Here is a 20,407-nt window from a genome sequence, read left to right as displayed (position 1 = left end):
AATATTTTCTGGTTTTATTTAAGAAATCTGCTTCAAGGTCATGAAGATGTTCTACATTTTCTTCTAAAATCTTGCTGTATTTATGTATTTGTTTGTTCAGTTTAACTTTCACATTTAGATCTGCAGTCCATCTGGAAATGACTTCATAAATAGTGTGAGGTAGGGGTCAAGATTCTTTTTTTTCCTGTATGGATATGTAATTGACCCAGCACCACTTATTAAAAAAAAAAAAAAACCAACCTTCCTTCACTGCACCTGGTCCTCTTTTGATGGGATAAAAGGGAACCTTGTTAGAAATGGTTAAATGATATAATGTAGTCTCTTAAATTTTTTGAATTTATTTGTTTTTTATATCTTCAAGGTTGAAGAGGCCAAATGTCAGAATTCAGAATTTGAGGGAAACCTGGAGGTCAGTAAATTCAACTTTAGCTATTTGGGCTTAAAGTCATAGAATAATTGGGGGTGGGGCAGAGCGACCATAGCCTAAATTTGAACTGCTTTGAGAAAAACAGACTCCTTTATTCTCTGGGTTATTGCCAATTTTTGTTTGAGGAGTTAAAGTCAGATAATTTGGACTGCAGTCCAAGTCTTAATCATATACAGAATTTGGCAGATAATTATATTTAGGATTCAGAAGCAGAGAAAGAGAATAAGCTGATAACATTCCTTGTGTGTTTTTATTTTATATCTAAGGGTACAATTTGTTTCATGGTCCCCGGTGTTCTTCCTGATACTTTGAACACAGTCAGAATAAGAGTCAGAACAAATAAATTATGCTATGAGGATGACAAACTCTGGAGTAATTGGAGTCAAGCGATGAGTATAGGTAAGAGAACAGGATTTCATTAAAATTTAAACGACTGATGCATGGAAACTAAGCTGAAGCAGAAAATAGATTGGGGTAAAGGATTGTTCTGCGTTATTGATGTCATCCAGAGAATATCTACAATTGAACTGTATTTTCTGTTTAATTACTGTCAAATCACCCAGGTTTAATTCACAATGTACAGCTCTTTGAAAATCCACAATCCAAAAGGTGTTATTCTCTCTTCCATCCTGTCTCCATCTTCTTAACAACCTGAACAAAAATATCAGAAGGCAGGCATGATTAAATCTGCAGATTGTGCAATGCTAGAGAGCTAGCCTGTGTGCTGGTGACAGAATCAAGAGTAGAACAGTGACCTTGATGTCATTTAATAGAGATCAAACTGTATCTAGGTTTGAAAACAACAGTTTCATTTATTAATGGAGTGGCTGAGCAAACTGTGTGTCAGGCCCAAGTATAAGATTGGAAAGACCTATGCTTTATGGATGTGTGTGTGTGTGTGTGTGTGTGTGTGTGTGTGTGTGTGTGGTGGGGTGGGGGAATAGGGTTTTATTGAACTGTAAGCTCAGAGTGACTCAGCATTGACTTAAATATCCCCCAAAGGCATATGCAGCCAAAGGCCACAGTGAGGGTGCAGCACCCAGAACAAGGGAGCGCTACGGGGTGGGGACGCAGTGTCCCAACCACCTCACAAGTGTGCGGTATTCGATTCTGGGCACAACACTGTAGGAGGTTCAGTGGCAGACTGGAATCTATCCTCGAAAGGGGTATCAGGATGTGAAAGAATCTCAAAACTTCGGGAGGAGTGGTTGATGAAGCAAGCTCAGGGGTGAGGAGTCCTGATTGCGGAATTCTAATAGTTGGGCTGTTGTTAGGTAGAAGAGGGAATAGGTTATTTTATTTCGTGGCTCCACGGGGCAAAATAGGACCAACTGCAGAACCTTCTAATAGCTCTCTAACGGTCAGAGAAACAGATTGTTGAGGTAGGCAGTTCCCTATTAATTGAGGGACTGAACAAGCTATGGGCCAGGCATGGTTGTATTAGTTATGAATTGTTGCATAACAAAGCACCTCAACACTTGGTGGCTTAAAAGATACCTATTTACCATCTCACAGTTCCTGTGGGTCAGGAATCAGGGCCCAGCTTAGCTCAGTACCTCTGGCCCAAGTTCTCTCGTGGGGTTACAGTCAAGCTGTTGGCTGGGCCTGCAGCCTCATCTGAAGGCTTGACTAGGGCTGGAGAACCCACTTCCAGGCTCACTTTTGTGGTCGTTGGAAAGCCTCCATTCTTTGCTGGCTGTTGGATGGAGGCTGTGGCAGGTTGAATCATATCCCTCAAAAAGATACGTTCAAGTCCCAACTCCTATACCTGTGAATGTGACTTCACTTGGAAATAGAGTTTTTGGAGATGTAATCAAGTTAGGATGAGGTCCCACTGTCTTAGAGTAGGCCCTAAATCCAATGACTAGTACCCTCGTAAGAAGAGAGGATGCACAGAAACACCGAGAGACACACAGACACACAGGGAAGAAGGCCCTGGGAGGATGGAGGCAGAGAATGGAGTGATGCAACTGCGGCCATCAGGAATGATGCAGGAACACCAGCGAGTCCTGGGGGCCACCAGAAGCTAAGAAGAAGCAAGGAGGGATCTTCTCTAGAGCCTTCAGAGGCAGCATGTCCCTGCGGATACCTTGATTTTGGACTTCTAGCCTCCAGAACTGTGAGAGAATACATGCCTGTTTTAAGCCAACTGGTGTGTGGTGGTTTGCCACAGCAGCCCTAGGGAGCTAATGCAGAGGCCTCCCTCAGTGTCTTGCCCCTGGGACCTCCCCACGGGGCTGCCTCATGAAGTGGCAGCTAGCTTGCTCAAGTAAGTGACCCAAGCAAGAGCGTGTGAGAGAACACCCATGCGGAAATCACAGTCTTTTATAACCTAATCTTGGAAATGACATCAGCGCTGCTATTCAGTTCTTTTACAAACGAGTCAGTCAGTCCAGCCCACCCTCAAGGGGAGATTATGTAAGGGTGTGACTATCAGGAGGCAGGGATCATCTGGGGTCACCTTAGAGGCTAACACAATGATGCTAGGCCCTGATGTTGCTTTCTAGATGGTCATGCCCTAGTGGAAAAGATGAGCATATAAGTAGACATGACATTCTGTGTGTGAGATATAGCAAGGCAGTTAATAAAAAGCTCTGGAACTTTTCGGACAGTGTCGGATTTGAGGCTTGATGGCATCACTTCCGAAACCCTTCTGGACGAGCCATTGAACCCCTCTGAGCCTTGTCCTTCTCATGTGTATAAATGGGAGATACTATTACGTATCTCTATTGCATAGATATAAACATGTACAAGCCCTTGGGATGGTATCACGTATATAGTAGATGCTCAGTTAAGAAGGAGTGGTAGTTAGGGTTAATTTACATGTTCTAATAGTGGTAAGTAACCAATAAGAAAAGGTAGTCACGGTTAATGAGATGACCTTTTTTTAACAGGTCTAACATTGTGAATAGTGTCTGAAAACTAGTTAAGATATCCTGGTATCGGATAACCCTCAAGGTGTTTATTCCTCTGGACGGCATTTTAGGCCCTAGAGCAGGACTGTGTTGTTCACGATTAAGGGAGTGGAAGATAAGATAATCGAAGAGTTTTGGAAAATAGGTTGGGGTGGAGCGCAGACATATCTGTGATCTCACTAGTTTGAGCCTACCGTTGCTTGGTGTTTTTTTCTCAGAGGGGTTGATTGCTCACGTTTTGTGTTTGCTTTCCATTTGCCAGGTGAGAACACCGACCCCACGTTCTACATAAGCATGTTGCTCGCCACTCCGGTCATTGTCGCGGGCACAATCATAGTCCTTCTGCTTTATCTCAAAAGGTGAGGCCGCGGCCCAGGTTGGCCTGGCAGTTTCTGCTAGCCTGCGGGCTGCAGTTACTACTCTCTATGAGGGTGTTGGGTGTTTGGCCCGGGTATCAGGAGCGCTTTGGCCATAAATGACCCGGCTAGTATTACTGCAGAGCAGGTTGCGGCTTAAAGCTGTGGGAGAGAGCACTTCAGCAAGTCGCGTCGGGTGGATGGTGCTCTGTGTGCGCCAGCGGAGAGCCACGGGAGCGGAGGCCAGAGCCAGCTCCCAGAGGCCGTGGCAAGGAACTGAGATTTTTCTTCCTAAGCATGACAGGGACACATTGGAGAGTTTTGAGCAGGGAAGGGCCACGACCTGATTGTACTGTCATAAAAGGTCACCGCAGTTGCTGAATGAAGAACTGGCTTGGGCAAGAATGGCAGCGGGTAGGCCAGTGAGGAGGCCTTGCTGTGGGGGGTGGTGGGGGAAAGGTGAGGGCGGCCTAACCTAGGAAGTTAGCAGCGGAGTTGGTAAGATGTGGTCAGAGGCGGGATGTATTTGGAAGGTCGAACTGAGGGTACGTGCTGAAAGCTGCTCATCCGCCCGTGGAGGTCTGAGGCGGGTACTGAGGGTTCAAGGAGCGCTCAGGCTTTGGGCTTCAGCAACTTGAGTGAACGCGGGAGCCGTTTGCTGAGACGGAGAAGATTGCGAGGAGCCCTGGCTGTAGGGCGAAGGTGAGGACTTCAGGTCTGAACGGAAGTTCGAGATGCCTAGTAGATACCCAAGTAGAGATGTTAAATGGGTAGTTGTGTGATGAACCTGGAGTACAAGGGAGAGGTCTGGGCCGGAGATCGAATTTGGGGAGCCCCTCGGCATGTAAACAGACCCGAAGCCCTAAGACTGGAAGAGATCACTCGCAGAGCGAGTGGGATGGAGGGCGAAGGACAGAGCCCTGGGCCACACCAACGTTTAGGGCCCAGGAGATGAGGTGGGGCCACCAAAGGGTACTCTAAGGTACAAAGATGGACAGGGGGAGAAGAAGAAAGAAAAATTAAAGAACAATGTACCCTGTTCTCAGAAGATTATTTTTTCAAAATTATAAGCAGTAAGCCCCCATCAGGTCTATGCTGAGTAAAGCACCATTATTATTTAAATACTAGGGGAGGGTGCACACACACACACACACACACACACACGCACACACACGCACAGAGTCATAGCCATGTGAGGTGATGGATGTGTTAATTCGCTTGATTGTAGTCATTATTTCATAATGTATACATATATCAAAGCGTCATGTTGTTCATCTCAAATGTAGATAATTTTTATTTGTTGAGTATATCTCAATAAAGCTGGAAAAAAAGTTTTAAAAATGATAGGGTATGAGCAGTCTGTTTCCCCTGATGGCCCCTTTGGTCTGCCCATACTGGGTGCTCTCAGGACATTGGTTTCTCAGCTTCTTGTGAAATTTCTTCACAGCCACTTCATCATTCAAGATGACTTCGGTACCATGTCTTTAGTCCAAGTCTTCTTTTAATGTGGCTTTTTTTTTTAAAGATTTTATTTATTTATTTGAGAGAGAGAGAGAGAGCACATGAGAGGGGGGAGGGTCAGAGGGAGAAGCAGACTCCCTGCTGAGCAGGGAGCCCGGTGCAGGACTTGATCCCGGGACTCCAGGATCATTACCTGAGCCGAAGGCAGTCGCTTAACCAACTGAGCCACCTAGGCGCCCTTAATGTGGCTTTTTTTAAGTGGGGCATTCCTATGGGCTGGAAGATTTGATCAAAAAATGTCTCTGTTTTCTTAAAGGCTCAAGATCATTATATTCCCTCCAATTCCTGATCCTGGCAAGATTTTTAAGGAAATGTTTGGAGACCAGAATGATGATACTCTGGTAAGTCCTGATTCCATGAAATTTGAAATTGTTTTTTGTTGGGAGGCTATGGGTTTTGTGAAGAGTTTGGTAAAATACACAAAACATAAAATTTGCCATTTTGACCATTTTTAAATGCACAGCTCGATGGCATTAGGTATATTTACAGTGTCGTGCAGCCATCGTCACGATTTCCAGAACTTTTTCATCATCCCAGATAGAAACTGTGCCCGTTTAACACTAAGTTCCCATTCCCCCCAGCCGCTGGTCACCTCTTTTCTACTTTCTGTCTCTGAATCTGCCTCTCCTGGGTACCTTGTGTAAGTGGAATCCCATAGTATTTGTCCTTTTTTGTATCTGGCTTCTTTCACTTAGCATAATATTTTCAAGGTTCATCCATGTGGTAGTGTGTGTCAGAACTGTATTTCAAAATGGGTTACTTTTTTTTAAGATTTTATTTATTTATTTGACAGAGTAAGCACCAGAGGGAGAGGGAGAAGCAGACTCCCCGCTGAGCAGGGAGCCTGATGCAGGGCTCGATTCCAGAACCCTGGGATCGTGACCTGAGCCAAAGACAGACGCTTAACTGACTAAGCCACCCAGGTGCCCCTAAAATTGGTTATTTTAAACTTCATTTTATCTAAAAGATTAAAGAAGAGGCAGTTTATCATGTTGTATCCCAGGGGCGCCCTGCTGGCCCAGTCAGTAGAACGTGTGACTCTTGATCTCAGCGTCATGAGTTCGAGCTCCACATTGGGCATGGAGCTTGCTTAAAATAAAAAATAATTAATTTAAAAAATGTGGTATCTCAGACTAAGCATACCATTTGAGAAGTCCTCAGAATGCTTTGCCCATGTCATCTCACGGGGCTTCATTCTGTCCCGGAAGCAGGGAATCTGTTTAATCCAAACATTCAAGGAGTGGAGCCTCCCTGATGAAACCAGTCCATAGACAGAGCTTCTGACTCTTGGAGACATGGGGAAATAGAAAGATAGGGTAAACAGTTGAAATAGATTCTGTTCGTGCTGTTGCCTGGAAAGCTGGCCTCTGAGGCCAAGGCAAACCCACCCGAACTGTTACGGACAGTTTGCTGCAGACTCTCATGCTAGAATTGGTGGCTGGAAAACCCAAGACCTCAGGGGAACCAAAGAGTTTCAGGTTTCCCTGATAACTACATTCACCCAAATAAAATAATAAAGACACTAAATGGAATAAATATCAGTATTATTACATATATTTTAAATTAGTAATATCAGGCACAGGGCAGTTAATTTAGTGAAGTAGTACAGCGTAGCACATAATGGCCTGGGCTCTGGAGTCAGATTGTCTGGGTTCAAATCTCATTTACCATCTGTCTGCCCTTAGGTGACTTCCTTAACCTCTCTGTGCCTCAGTGTTCTCGTTTGTGAAGTGGCGGTAGTGATACAGCACCTGCCTCACGGTGGTGGTATGTGGGTTCGATTAACTTAATACCATAAAAACCACTTAGCACGCAGGCATTCATGAGTGCTCAGTGTCGGTGATTAGTCTGTTGATACTGTCCATTTATTGTTAATCCCCAAGCAGTTCTTTTTTTTTTTCTTTTTAAAAAGTAAGCTCTACGCCCAACATGGGGCTTGCACTCATGACCCCGAGATGAAGAGTCACATGCTGTGCCAACCGAGCCAGCCCAGTGCCCCTCCCCAAACAATTCTTGTCATAACAAGTGATTTACAATAGCAACGATGATGTATAGTGGGGGAAGGAAGGCAGGGAGGCCGATGTGCTTTCAGGGGAGGATGCATCTGGATCACTTTCTCACCAAGTCATGGTCACACTGCCAGACCCCGGGTGAATAGGGCATTACCAGGCAGGTGGGTCCCAAAGTCAGGTGCCTGATGAGGAGATGGTACACTGTCACCAAGAGGGAATATGGCAACCGGTGGCTCTTCACCTTTAGTTGAGTCACAACCAACTGGAACGCTTGCAAGAATAGAGCATCCGGGGCCCCGCCCCCAGAAAGTGTGACTGCGCAGGTCTGTGAAGGGCCCCAGGAATCTGCGTATTTAACAGGAGCCCACAGAGGATTCCTATTCTGGTGAGATGCTTTACAGAGCCCACTTTGAAAAACACTGTTGTGGCTATTTTCCTTAGGATGACCCCATCTCTTTCTTCATCTCCCCAGCTAGTGTGCTAGCTGCCGGGGGCTGGAGATGGTGCAGGTCCTCGGACACCTCTAACCGGTCCTTGAAAGTCCGCTGTGTGCATACGGCATATCAGGTGCTGGGCTTCTGTTCCTTAGCGTGTCCTCATAAAAAACAAGTTAGGCTTTCAAAGCATTTAATGTCACAGCAATATACTCACGATACAAGAGTAAGAAACATCATCCCTACAGAGTACACTGCGATCCTAATTTGGATAAAAACGCATGAACATACACATAGAACAATGAGTGGAAGGAAAGGAATCAAAATGATCATCTCGGGGCAGAAGGGCCGTGCAGATAATTGATGTTATTCTCTGCCTTTGTGAAATTTCCAGATTGCCTCTAATGAGCAGGTATTACTTTCATAATAAAAAGGAACCCTGTACAAGTCATTAAGGGAAAAGAGAATATTTTGGTCATCCCGGTTTGAGAGATAACAGGGACTTGAACTTAGGTCGCAGCAGAGGAGATTGACGCAAGAGACATTATTAAAGGCAACTCATTACAACGTGGGGACTCTGTGGGCGATGAAAGGTACAGAAAGTAAAAATAATCTCAAGGTTTCGAGCCTGAGTGATAGAGTGAACGACGGTAACATTGACAGCAAAATCAGATCAATTATCTTTCTCAGAGATGGGAAAATTGCTTTTTTTCAGTTTGCTGTCTAGAGGATAATATGTTGTCCCGATGAGTCAGAGAATTCTATAATTTAGCGAGGCAGATACACTGACAAGATGGACCACTAAAAGCATAAGATGTTTTTGTTTGTGGTGGTTGCAGACCATTAAATAAAATCAGGGTTTAAAACTGAAAGTATAATAAAAATGCCAGACAGGGGAAAGGATAATAGAACAAATTTTCATGTTTTCTTTTTAAGCAAATGAATAATCTTTTCTCTACATGGCAGCCGTGGAACTGCATATGCAGCAGAAAGACAAACCTTTTACTTCTAGAATTACCGAATTATACAATGAACATAGCCCTACAGGTCATCCAGTGAGGTGGACTTTTCACGTGTTGAATTATTTATCTTTAACCGTAAATTGTTAAGACGCTAAGATGCTAGTCCTACCCCCTCATTTTTAGAGACAGGGACGGTGGGGGCCCTAGAGACATTTCTCAGGGACTGTCACCAAGAGAGGTCATGGCAGAACCTGAACCAGAAGCCACGGTAGCCCAGAGTTACCATCTCCTAATCCCGAGAAATAATCCCTGCCCTTTCTTAATACTCTTCTTCCCCACTACACCATCCATAGTGGTTCTTTAGGAAAAAAAAAAAAGAAAACAAAACCAAAAAAAAAACCTCATTTAGGTGTGGCCACGAAGGAGTGAAATTCTCTGTATAGTTTTCCTTAAGGTTCCTAGTGTTTTGACAGTGTTTTGTTCATCACTATAGTAACATTGTGGCCAACAGCATTTCTTCCTGTGGCTTTGCTGCTTGCCTTTCCTTTGTGACTAACTGGGCTGCGGGCCACGTCTGGGGGGCGCGGGCTGTGCAGAGGGGATTGCTTCTCCGCATCTGCATTTCTGTTTCATCCTTAAAAAATTATCTATTCTTCCCCGCTTCTTGGAAACCAACTATGCTGTCAGCACCGTGCCAGTTTCGCATTCCTGATTGGAAAGCGGCTTTCTAACTGGGAGTCGACTTCCAGATACTGCTGAGTTGTTTCTAACTTTTTTTTCTTTTCTCACTTCAGCATGTATCTTTAAAAACTAGGAACGCAAGAAAAATTAGGAACACTTGCCTACATAAGCAAAATAGCATGGCTGTCCTTTTAAAAAGGATTCATAATCCTTAATATCATCTAATATTCAGCCCCTGTTGCAATTTTTCCAGCTGTCCCCCAGTTGTGGGGAGCCAGGTCGGATCCAGTCATGGCACCGTTAGGGACGCAAAGAGGGAGCGCTGTGTGTAGGGCAATAACGGGGTGTCCCCTCCTGCCCCTTGATGCTTATTTCCCCCCTCGCTGGCTGAAGATGGTCTGCATAGCGCTGGGTTAGCACCCTGTCAGTGAGCGTCCTGTTGGCGCTTTAGCTCAGCTCCGTAGCTAATGCTTTCTGTGCTCGTTGGTCTCCTTGAGTGAATCAATAATTTCAGCAGGCATTCAAAGTGACGATTTTTCTCATCTGTCATCTAATCTACATTTATAAGCTGCCCCTTTTCTCTAAAGCACTGCTTTGAGTCATTAACTCAGCTCTTTGGTTGTTCTGAAATTCTGTTTCTGCTAGGAAGGCAAGTACATGTTTAATTCTTTCCCTTTACTTCTCAATTTTTAAAGACATTTTTAAAGGGTTGGAGCCATAGCCACCTTAAATGGTACCACCTTCGTCCCCTTCACACCACATTCAGCCAGTTCTTTTTTTTTTTTTAATTTAAGTAAACTCCACCCCCAACATGGGCTTGAACTCACAACCCCGAGATCCAGAATCTCACGTGCTACCGACTGAGCCAGCCAGCCGCCCCTCAACTGGTTCTTTTTTTTTTTTTTTAAGATTTTATTTATTTATTTGAGAGAGAGAATGAGATAGAGAGAGAGAGCATGAGGGTCAGAGGGAGAAGCAGACTCCCTGCTGAGCAGGGAGCCCGATGCGGGACTCGATCCCGAGACTCCAGGATCATGACCTGAGCTGAAGGCAGTCGCTTAACCAATTGAGCCACCCAGGCGCCCCTCAACTGGTTCTTTTTTAAGCTGCAATGATTTTTAAGGCAGTGGTGATCCCCAATTCATATTGTTCAACTTCCTATTGTGGATGTTGATCTGAAGAAAACCGGGGCATGTAATCCGTTGACTTGTATTCCTACAAGAGGCCACTGTTTCGCACAGGGCTTAGAGGCACAAAACTCACTTCGCTTCTAGGGAAAATTCACTGTGGGAACCAACCAAACCTTGAAAGTATTCTTAACTGGACATTTAGTGTTCCATGAAACCACGAAATTTATTTATTTCTTTAAAATATAAAAGCCTACGTAGCCTGCTGCTTTTCTAGGGTTGGATGGCTCATGACTAAAAGCCAGTTGTGTTAGCCTCCCAAACACTGATTTTTTCTTTTTTCCGTCTATGTTGTTTTTCATCTTTGGCCATTATTCTGTTGTTGATTACCTTGTTTTAAAAAATTGGCAGTGTGAGAATCAAATTACAGATGGGTAATTTTGTGGATTTTTTTTTCTGCAAGTAATTTTAAAAAGACTGGCATATCATTCATGAAATTGAATAATAGGTCAGAGCATTTGTTCCCTATTCTTACACGGACTTATTCATAAAAGCAGTCCTCAGGAAAAGGCCACAATGCTGATGATGAGTGAAAATGAGAGTAATCTGAGTTTTAGAAATGAAAAAAAGGCAATTGAAAAAATTAATGTCCTCTTGGAAGCCATTTCTGCTGCAGTGTTCACCCCATTAAAATAGATTGTTTTTTTTCCCCCCGTCCAACCCAGCTAACCATTAGATCTAACAACTAGAAACCAATGAAGGTGTGTAATCTTCAGCATGCATTTTTAAAAATAAAAATATATTTTTTAAAAGCAACATGTATTTATTATAGAGAGATGAGAAATACAGATCACCAAAAGAGAAAAATAACATCACTCTTCATCCTATCACCCTGACATAATCATCTCTAATGTTATGTGAACAACAGAGAGAAATGGAACTTTTAATCATAAATGGAGTAACAGATGACAGCAATAATAATAGTTTGTACTTACGGAATTTTTGCTATGTGTCAGACACTTTTCTGCGCACCTCCTTCATCAGTGTGTCCCCATCTTGCAGTCGACCTCATCTCCAGCACACAGTTGAAGGTGAGGTACCAGAGGGAGAGTAGGTGTAGCTTGCTCCAGGTTCCAGTGCGAGGACACAACAGAGCTAGGGTCCAAACTTAACGGACAAGAGTCCGACGTGGGGTCTGAACCCAGGCATCCTGATTCTCCAGTCTAGACTCTGAGGCAGTCAGTCATAGGATATGTTTTAATACAGTGCTCATATTTAATTTTATTTGAATTTAACGGATGAGAAACAGGTGGAACTGAAGGAATTTCTGAACTTCTGACAAATTATAAAATAAGTTGTTTTTTTTTTTTTTAAAGATTTTATTTATTTTTCAACAGAGAGAGAGAGACAGCGAGAGAGGGAACACAAGCAGGGGGAGTGGGAGAGGGAGAAGCAGGCTTCCCGCTGAGCAGGGAGCCCGATGTGGGACTCGATCCCAGGACCCTGGGATCATGACCTGAGCCGAAGGCAGACGCTTAACGACTGAGCCACCCAGGCGCCCTAAAATAAGTTTTGATGATTATTGAAAAGAGCCGTTTTTCTCTATGTTCTCCCTGTTCTCTCCCCTTTTTGAAGTTGCCCGGTGTCTGCATGGTCCGCGCGGGTAACTGTGCTATACCACGGTGTCTCCCTTGGAGCCCTCGTGTGGTCTTCCGTCTGGGTGGCCGTATATACGTGATGCTCACTACCGGTCTTCATGTTCATGTCTCTCCAGTCACTTCGGTTGTTCGAAGCTCTAAACGTTTTCTCAGGGAGGATTCATGGGACCAGCATTTCCTGAATTATTTACACATGGATGGAGTCTGCTGCATTAATAATTGAAAGTCATTTTAGCTAGATATAAAATCCACGGCTCACGTGTTCTTGCCTTGGTTATCTTAAATGTGGCATCCATTTTCTTCTGGCATAAAACGTTGTCAAAGTCTGCTGACAATGGAATTTTCTGTATTGAAATACTTGGTCTTGGAGCGCCTGGCTGGCTCAGTCAGTGGAGTGTGTGACTCTTGATCTCGGGGTCATGAATTTGGGCCCCACATTGAGCATAGAGCTTACTTTAAAAACAAACCAACAAACCCTTGTTCTCTTCTGTCTGATTGTCAAAAGCTTTATTTCTTCCAAGTCCAGTAATTTTACCAGAATACGTCTTGGTGTTCTTGGTCATCCAGGCTTGATTTCTGAGGTAGGTGGTGTACCCTTTCAGTATGCAGTCTCAGATGTTTGTTTTTAATTTCAGTAAAAATGTCTTCACTTACAGACTTCACTTACTCTGTTCCCTTGTTTTCTTTGCCTGTCTTCTGTATTTGTCACATCCTCTTGAATAATTTTTATCCACCTTCATTTTTTTTAAGTTTTGATGATTATTGAAAAGAGCTGTTTTAATTAATTTTTTTAGAGAGTGTGTGTGTGTGCGTGCGAGCGGGAGTAGGGGCAGAGGGAGAGAGAGGGAGAGGGAAAGAATCTCAGGCAGACTCCCTGCTGAGCGTGGAGCCCAACTCAGGGCTGGATCCCAGGACCCTAAGATCATGACCTGAGCCAAAGTCAAGAGTTGGCCGCTTAACCCACTGAGCCACCCCGTCTCTGTCTGGGTCAGTGTGGCGTCTTTGTGCCCAGTTGCTCCTCAGAGTGGGACTTGGCCCTGGAAGGGAGCTTTGGATGGTTTTGAGAGTTCTTGGGGCCCAGGCAGCTCCCAGGCTCTACCATGGACTCCTTGCACTCAGTCACTATTTGAAAGGGCAAACCCCTGCCGGTCTTAGTTGTTGTTCATAAATTAGCTTGCTGAGGTTTGAGTTATTTTAGAGTTCTCAGATCTATCAGATGTCTGGCTGGTTACCTCTCCATACCGCTCCATAACTGATTCCACTGTGCTCGTGTAGCTGTCTTGAATTTGTCCCACCCATTCGTATTTCAGGGTTCACAGGGGACTCATCTTGATCCGGTTCTGTCGTAGATTGTGTCTGTGGATTTGGCTGTTGCTTCCGTCCTTACCCTAGTTACCTTTTCTACTTGTGTTTTCTATGGTGGCATTTGGGGACATTTAAAAACTATGCTGCTGGGCACCTGGGTGGCTCAGTCATTGGGTGTCTGCCTTCGGCTCAGGTCATGGTGCCAGGATCCTGGGATCAAGTCCCACATCGAGCTTCCTGCTCAGCGGAAACCCTGCTTCTCCCTCTCCCACTCCCCCTGCTTGTGTTCCCTCTCTCGCTGTGTCTCTATCTGTCAAATAAATAAATAAAATCTTTAAAAAAAACCCCCAAACAACTATGCTGCCGGGGCGCCTGGGGGGGCTCAGTCGGTGAAGCGTCTGCCTTCGGCTCAGGTCATGATCCCGGGGTCCTGGGATCGAGCCCCGCGTCGGGCTCCCTGAGTCTGCTTCTCCCTCACCCTCTGCCTGCCATTCCCCCGCCTTGTGCTTGCTCTCTCTCTCTCTCTCTGTCAAATAAATAAAATCTTTAAAAACAAAAACAAAACTATGCTGCCAACCACTACCTTCCTCCCAGGATTTCTCTGTAAACTACGGACCACGGGCCAAATCTTGTCTCCTGCTTGCTTGTCTACAGCCTGCAAGCTAAGAATGGTTTTTATACGTTTAAATAGTTGAAAAGATCTAAGGAAGAATATTTTGTCCTAGCACATGAAAATTATCTGAAATTCAAATGTCAGCGCATCCGTTAGTTTTGTTGGAAGACAGCCGCACCTGCTTATTTACATGTTCTCTGTGGCTGTTTTCATGCTGTAACAGCAGAGTGAGTTTTGGGGACAGAGACTCAAAGCTGAAAATATCTATTATCTGGCCATTGACAGAAAAAGTTTGCCAACCCTGGTCCTATAATATACTTTTTAATGGCTAAATAGTATTCCATTGTGTGAATGTATCATAATGTACTTAATGAAGTCCCTATTATTGGGCATTTAGATCAATTCTAAATTTCATCATTATAGGCATCATTTCATAGCTTATATTAGCGTATATATTTTATTATTTTGGGGAGGGATATATTGTTACAGGTAAGATTGCTGGATCAGAGGAGATTATGCTTTTTAAACTCTTTGATTAATATTGACAAATTGTCATCCAGAAAGGATATACAGGCTAAATAGCTATTAAGGATACTGATTCAATAAATTATGGTGCCTTCATGCAATGAAATACTGTGCAGAGGGTAAAGAAAATGAGGTAGCTTAATTTTACTGATATATAAAAATCTGTAATATATACTGTTAAACACCCTGGTTACACACGTAGAGTATGATTCCTTCATATTAAGGAAAGGGGGGCAATTAGAATACATACTTTTAACTTTTTCACGAGAAGCATAGATTACAAGTAGGTTGTACCAGCTTACACGCCTAGCCGTAGTATGTCTGAACGGTGGTTTTGCCGTGCTTTTGTCAGCGTGAGAGTGTCTTTTTTTTTTTTTTTAATTCTTGCCAATAGACAAGAAAAGGGCATCTTGTTTTCATTTTATATATCAACTTTTGTATTGTTTTGTATGTTTATGGGCTTGAATTCTTTTGTGAAATTCTTGTCCATTGTCCATTTCTTTTTCCTTGCCATTTTCATGTTTTGGAAACTTGGTAGTTCGTAAAGCTCTTTAAAAAAAAAAAAAAGATTTTATTTATTTGGGAGATAGAAAGAGCAGAGCAAGAGAGAGAGAGTATGAGCAGGGGCGAGGGGGGAGGGACAGATGAAGGAGAAGCAGGTTCCCCGATGAGCAGGGAGCCCAACCCGGGGGGCTCGATCCCAGGACCCCAGGATCATGACCAGATGCTTCACCGACTGAGCCACCCAGATAGGTGCCCCTGTAAAGCTCTTTTTATCTATCAGCCATTAATCCTTTGGCTTGTTGTCCGTTTGCCTCTGTGTGGTATTTAGGGTGATTAATGGTGTTTTTCTTTTTCTTATGCATTCAAATCTTCCTGTATTTTTTGTGTGCAGGAAGCCTTTTTCCGTCTCAGATTGATGTGCTCGTTGCCCAGTATATTTTTCTAGTTCTTATTTGATTTTGTTTTTTACATTTAGGTCTTTCGTCCATAGGGAATTTATCCGTGTGGGCTGTCAAGTAGGGTTTAACTTTATTTTTCAAATGTTTAGCCAGTTGTCTTAGTGCCATTTATTGAATAAGCCATTATTTCAAGGTTATGTAATTTTTTTCAGACTGTTTCTTATTAGATCCTGTGCATTTCACATTTTCAAAGGCCAGGTTTGTTGATTTGATTTATGTAAAATACAATTTCTCCTTTTTAAGCACACAGTTATTCTGTACGGTCGCAGTTGTAGCAAATGTGTGCAGTTTTGTCGCCACCGCTCATGCCGGTCAAGATCTAGAACATTTTCATTGTCCTCCAAAAGGGTCCCTCATGCCCCTTTGTAGTCAGTCCCCTCACCCCTGACCTTGTACTCTTGCCACCGCTGATCTGTTTTCTATCCCTAAATTTTTGCCTTTTCCAGAATGTCTTACGAACGGAATCCTCAAACACATAGATTTTGGGGTCTGGCTTATTTCACTTAGCACAGTGCATTTAAGAGACTTCTGTGTTGTTGCGTGTATCGGTGGTTCATTCCTTTTCGCTGTCAAACAGCATGCCGTGATATGGCTATACCACAATTTATTTAACTGTTCACTTGTTCAAGGACAATGGGCTTGTTTCCAGTTTGGGGCTTTTTCAAAGAGAGCTACTATAAACATTCACGTACTGGTCTTTGTGTAGACATAGGTTTCCATTTCTCTTGGGTAAATACCTAGGGATGGGACTCCTGGGTCATGAAGTAGGTGTATTATGTTTCATTTTATAAGGAACCATCCGACTGTTTTCCATGGAGGCTGTGCTATTTTACATTTCCACCAACACTATAGGAGAGACCCAGTTACTCTGCATTTTTGTCGGCACTTAGGAATGTCAGTATTTTTTATTTTAGCCATTCTACTAGGAATATGAGGGTTCAATCACTTATTTAGAATAATTGGGATATTTTCAGCAGTGTCTCTCAACTCATCCCTGCCTGTGCTTTCTAAGACCGGGCGCTCCCAACTTGCTTAGTCCATCTCTCATTGGACAGCCCGAGGCAGCGGAAGAGTCACTGTTGCTCTTGTTTCTGTTTTTCTGCTTTCCCTTTCCTTTCCTACTAGGCTTCTCAAACCAGAAAACGTCAGCGCAGAGAAGGAGCTTAGAAATAATCTAGTGCAGGGGTGGCAAACTTCTCCTGTAAAGAGCCAGAGAGGAAACATTCTTGACTCACCCGGCCGTTCGGTCTTAGGGCAACTCACCTCTGCTGTGGTAACGTGAAAGCAGCTGCAGATGGCACAGAAGCCAAGAGGCGGGCCTGGGGCCCGATAAAACTTTATTTACAAAAACAGGCAGCCTGCTGGATCCAGCCCTTCCACCACAGTTTGCTGACCCCTGCTTTAGTCCAGCAACTTTATTTTACAGATGAGGGGACTGAGCCCAGGTTCTACCCTTTGCCTTGATTTGTAAGTAAAGAAGGCAAAGGCCGGGATACTGGCTTTTGCCGTTAAGAGACACACTTAACATTGAGTTCAGGATGAGCTTCCCTTTGAGTGCATGATTCCCGGTTCTAGCAAATTCATGTCTAGCATGAAACTGTTAATATAGGGTCTTTCAAAAGTTTTAACTGCACTAAGACTTTTGGGGACATTTTATATATTGCCATTGACCTCGATGCTGGTTGACTTTTTGAGCCTATTATCTCTGGAGCAATGGGCAAATTTGAGTGGCAAGAAAATGAAGGTAGTAAGAGTTAATGTAAGAAAAGCACGCCACCCTTTTATTCTTCTTCTTCAAAAGACTGTGTTTCCAGTTTTGGAGATGTCCACATTTCTCTCTCTCGAGATAGCTGTCAGACATCATGTCACAATCCCACGCTCTCCCCTCCCCCTTGAATGTTAATTCCAGATTGTTTTGTTTCATGAATTGTTCAAATAGATGAAGATTCTTAGTAAAAAACAAAAAACAAAAAAACCCAAAACCAAAACCATAAGAGGATAACATACACTCCTGGTTCCATGCACAGAAACCTAAAAATAAGCCCTGGCCGCTGGTCCTCAGGGAGAGAACATTATTTAGAAGAGTCATCGTGTGTGTGTGTGTGTGTGTTTTTCCTTCCTTCCAGCACTGGAAGAAGTACGACATCTATGAGAAGCAAACCAAAGAAGAGACCGACTCTGTGGTGCTGATAGAAAACCTGAAGAGAAACTCTCAGTGACGGGGATATTTATTTTAACCTTCAACGTGACCTTGTGAAGATTCATCCCATTCTGCGTTTGTTATCTGGGAACTCGTGAAGCGGAAATTGAAACTACTGGGGCCATTTAAAAACAGGCAGCTCAGAAGAGCCGCGGTCTTTCTGTTGAGTCGAGCACTGAGAAACTAAACCTAAGGGGCTCTTTTGGCGAAGAGAGTGGAGTCCTTGTTGAATTGTAAAAGCAGACCGCCCTCGCGACGGCTTCAAAGTCAGGGACAAAGCAAACAGCGATGATGGCGGTAGAGTTAATCTTCCCAAGAGTTGTGACAGCTTCTGAGGGATCTGTGCCTGCTTTGTATTCTCTGTGCCCAACAAAACCAACACATTCGATTTTGTTGTGTGAAACTCATTTTGGGTGCAGTTGCTCATGCCAGCCCCTGAGTCACAGAGAACGTCTAGCAAACGAAATTGATAAAATCTGTTAATCTGTTCCTTGGGATCTCGTGGAGGAATGTGTGTGGCTCTGAAACCTCTTAGCAGCCTGGGATCCTCAGCGCCGTGAGCAGCAGGTGTCTCCGCTTGGAAAGGCTCGGACATCAGCGCTGGCCACGAGGAGGACACCTCCAGAAAAAGCAGAGGCCGCTCCTTCCCCGACACCTTTCAAAGCCACGGCAGGCTTTTGGGGGCCCCAGTGGAGGGTGGCAGGGCTTGCTGGGCGTGAGGGTGTGCAGCCCGTGCCTTCTTCCCTTCCGCTGCTCAGAGCAGATGCTCGCCCCTGTGCCCCTGCGCTCAGACCCCAGCCCGGAGGCGCCGCTCACTCGGACGGGGGACAGTCGGCCGAGACCCCTCTGTCCTTACCACTTTATCTCCACCGGTCAGGTGCCAGACCTTTCGACTCCCCGGTTCCCCCGCCCAGTCTCCCCGGCCATGTGCACCCTCATTCCCGGCAGCCAGCGGGTCTTTCCCCTCTGGCTAGAAATTAGAATGTAAAGCTGCTCAGAACACCTAGAGGGGCAGGGAGTAATTTGTATCTCAGGTAAAGTGTGAGGAGACTAAGAAACAATGACTGATTCTTGCATATTTTGTAACTTCTGCGTGAGTCTGCATTTCTTGGAAGGTTTTCAGCATTTACTATTTCTCTATGCATTTTCTAAGCAGAAAGGAGGTATTATCTTCACTTTGAGCTTTGCTCTTGGTTTCAGAAAGGAATAGTTACGTCTTCCCCTTTTCCCTTCTGGCCACGACTGGTTGTGAGTAGGTTTTGCTGCTTGTACGGACAGCATCTGAGGCTCCAACATTTGTATTTTTTTTTTTTTTTTTTGCATACTCAGGGTTCCATTCTCACCCAGCCCTGCATCAGACCCACAGAGATGCTCCCTCCACTCCTCTTCCTTCCTCCAAATTTAAAGAAGCTTGGAAGCGAGAAGCCCCCCACTCCCCGCCCCCACAGTCTCTCTCCCCACACGCCCGGACTCTGATTCCTGATAAGAACTTGAAAATGTGATACCACAAGTTCTCCAGGCACTCACCCACGGGCAGCAATCAGATGTTGTGACTTGCAGCTCCTGCTTTTAGGGGACGACAGGAGGAGGTCAGAGGTTTGGGCCCAGGTGGCCACCGGCTGGCACGGCCGCGGAGGAGGAGGGCACCCTGGCTTGTCGGAGGAAATTGCGGGCCAGGGGTAGACGTCAACGTGTTTCCTCCCTGTGTCTTTTTTTTCTTTTTTAGGTCAGATTGAGGTGGGAGACAGGCAGAGTAGATGTCCCACCTTGTTTTACGGTTCTCTAGAAAGAGCATTTGGTTTTCCTGTGTCGGGATGAGATTCTCTCCCAGTCAAGTCTTTTATAATTCTGGAAAGCAAAACACCTACACGCCTCAGCCAGGGCCATTTTTCCTGGTATCCTATTTAGATGGCAGTGAGGGAGGGGATGCTTTGGGATCATGGTTCCCCAAGGGACTGCAGATGGTGACAGTCACAGCCCGGGAGCGGGGACATCGCACTTGGTTTCCATTCTCCGCTTTGAGCTGTCAGATAGTCGAGGGAAAAGGGGGCAGCAAACTACGGGAATACCTATGGCTGTTGGAGAATTGCTGAAGAGTGATTCCCCCGGTGTTGGGAGCTCTCGGGAACTTGAATACATCAGTGGGATTTCCATCGCCCGTAGGAAACGCGTAGGTTCATTCGCTGTGTTATGCCTAAACTATATGGATTTTCTTTCCCTCCACCCACCTAAGTAAACCCAGTGTAAGGATGGTCATTCTTATTCTTTCATTCAGATAAGTTTTTCCTCTATCTGGGCACTGAAGGGATACACGAAACAATGTTAAGAATATTTTTGGTAATGCCTTCAACTAGGGATCATTTTGTTTAACTTCTTATAGGAAAGCTTGAGTGAAATAAATACTGTCTTTTTGTATGTCACCCACATGTTCTCCTTTGGTCTTACTTTGGTGTAAAGCGTTGTGAGGAGTGGGTGGTGGAAAAATTGGAGTTAAAAGAATAAATGTGGGGAAAAAAAAAATCCAAGACAACTATTTTATCTTACAGTCATTTCTCATAAGCTGCTCTGCTGTTCTCCGTGCGCCTGTGTTTTCTGATAAGAGCACGCACCGAGTTTAATAGCAGCAGTACCTAAAGGGACGCAAGTATTTGATAAACTGTAGTTGTGGTAATTAAGGGAAATGCACCGCGGGGCGGCTGCCGTGCCGGG

At 44.5% G+C, this 20,407-nt stretch overlaps 1 protein-coding gene across 1 annotated transcript in view; it reads left to right on the top strand.

The window, feature by feature from the left end:
• IL13RA1 (interleukin 13 receptor subunit alpha 1) overlaps positions 1-20,118 on the top strand; it is a 52,817-nt gene extending 32,699 nt beyond the window's left edge. The window contains exons 7-11 of the mRNA XM_032391410.1: positions 362-409; positions 694-826; positions 3,605-3,701; positions 5,476-5,560; positions 17,625-20,118. Of these exons, the coding sequence (XP_032247301.1) occupies positions 362-409; positions 694-826; positions 3,605-3,701; positions 5,476-5,560; positions 17,625-17,717 (456 nt within the window). The 3' untranslated portion in view covers positions 17,718-20,118. The remainder of the gene's footprint in view (positions 1-361; positions 410-693; positions 827-3,604; positions 3,702-5,475; positions 5,561-17,624) is intronic.
• The last annotated feature ends 289 nt before the right edge of the window (positions 20,119-20,407 follow it).

The sequence above is a fragment of the Phoca vitulina genome, unplaced genomic scaffold (genome assembly GCF_004348235.1).
Source record: "Phoca vitulina isolate PV1807 unplaced genomic scaffold, GSC_HSeal_1.0 scaffold62, whole genome shotgun sequence".
Lineage (NCBI taxonomy): Eukaryota > Metazoa > Chordata > Mammalia > Carnivora > Phocidae > Phoca > Phoca vitulina.
This window is presented reverse-complemented; position numbering and strand designations above follow the sequence as displayed.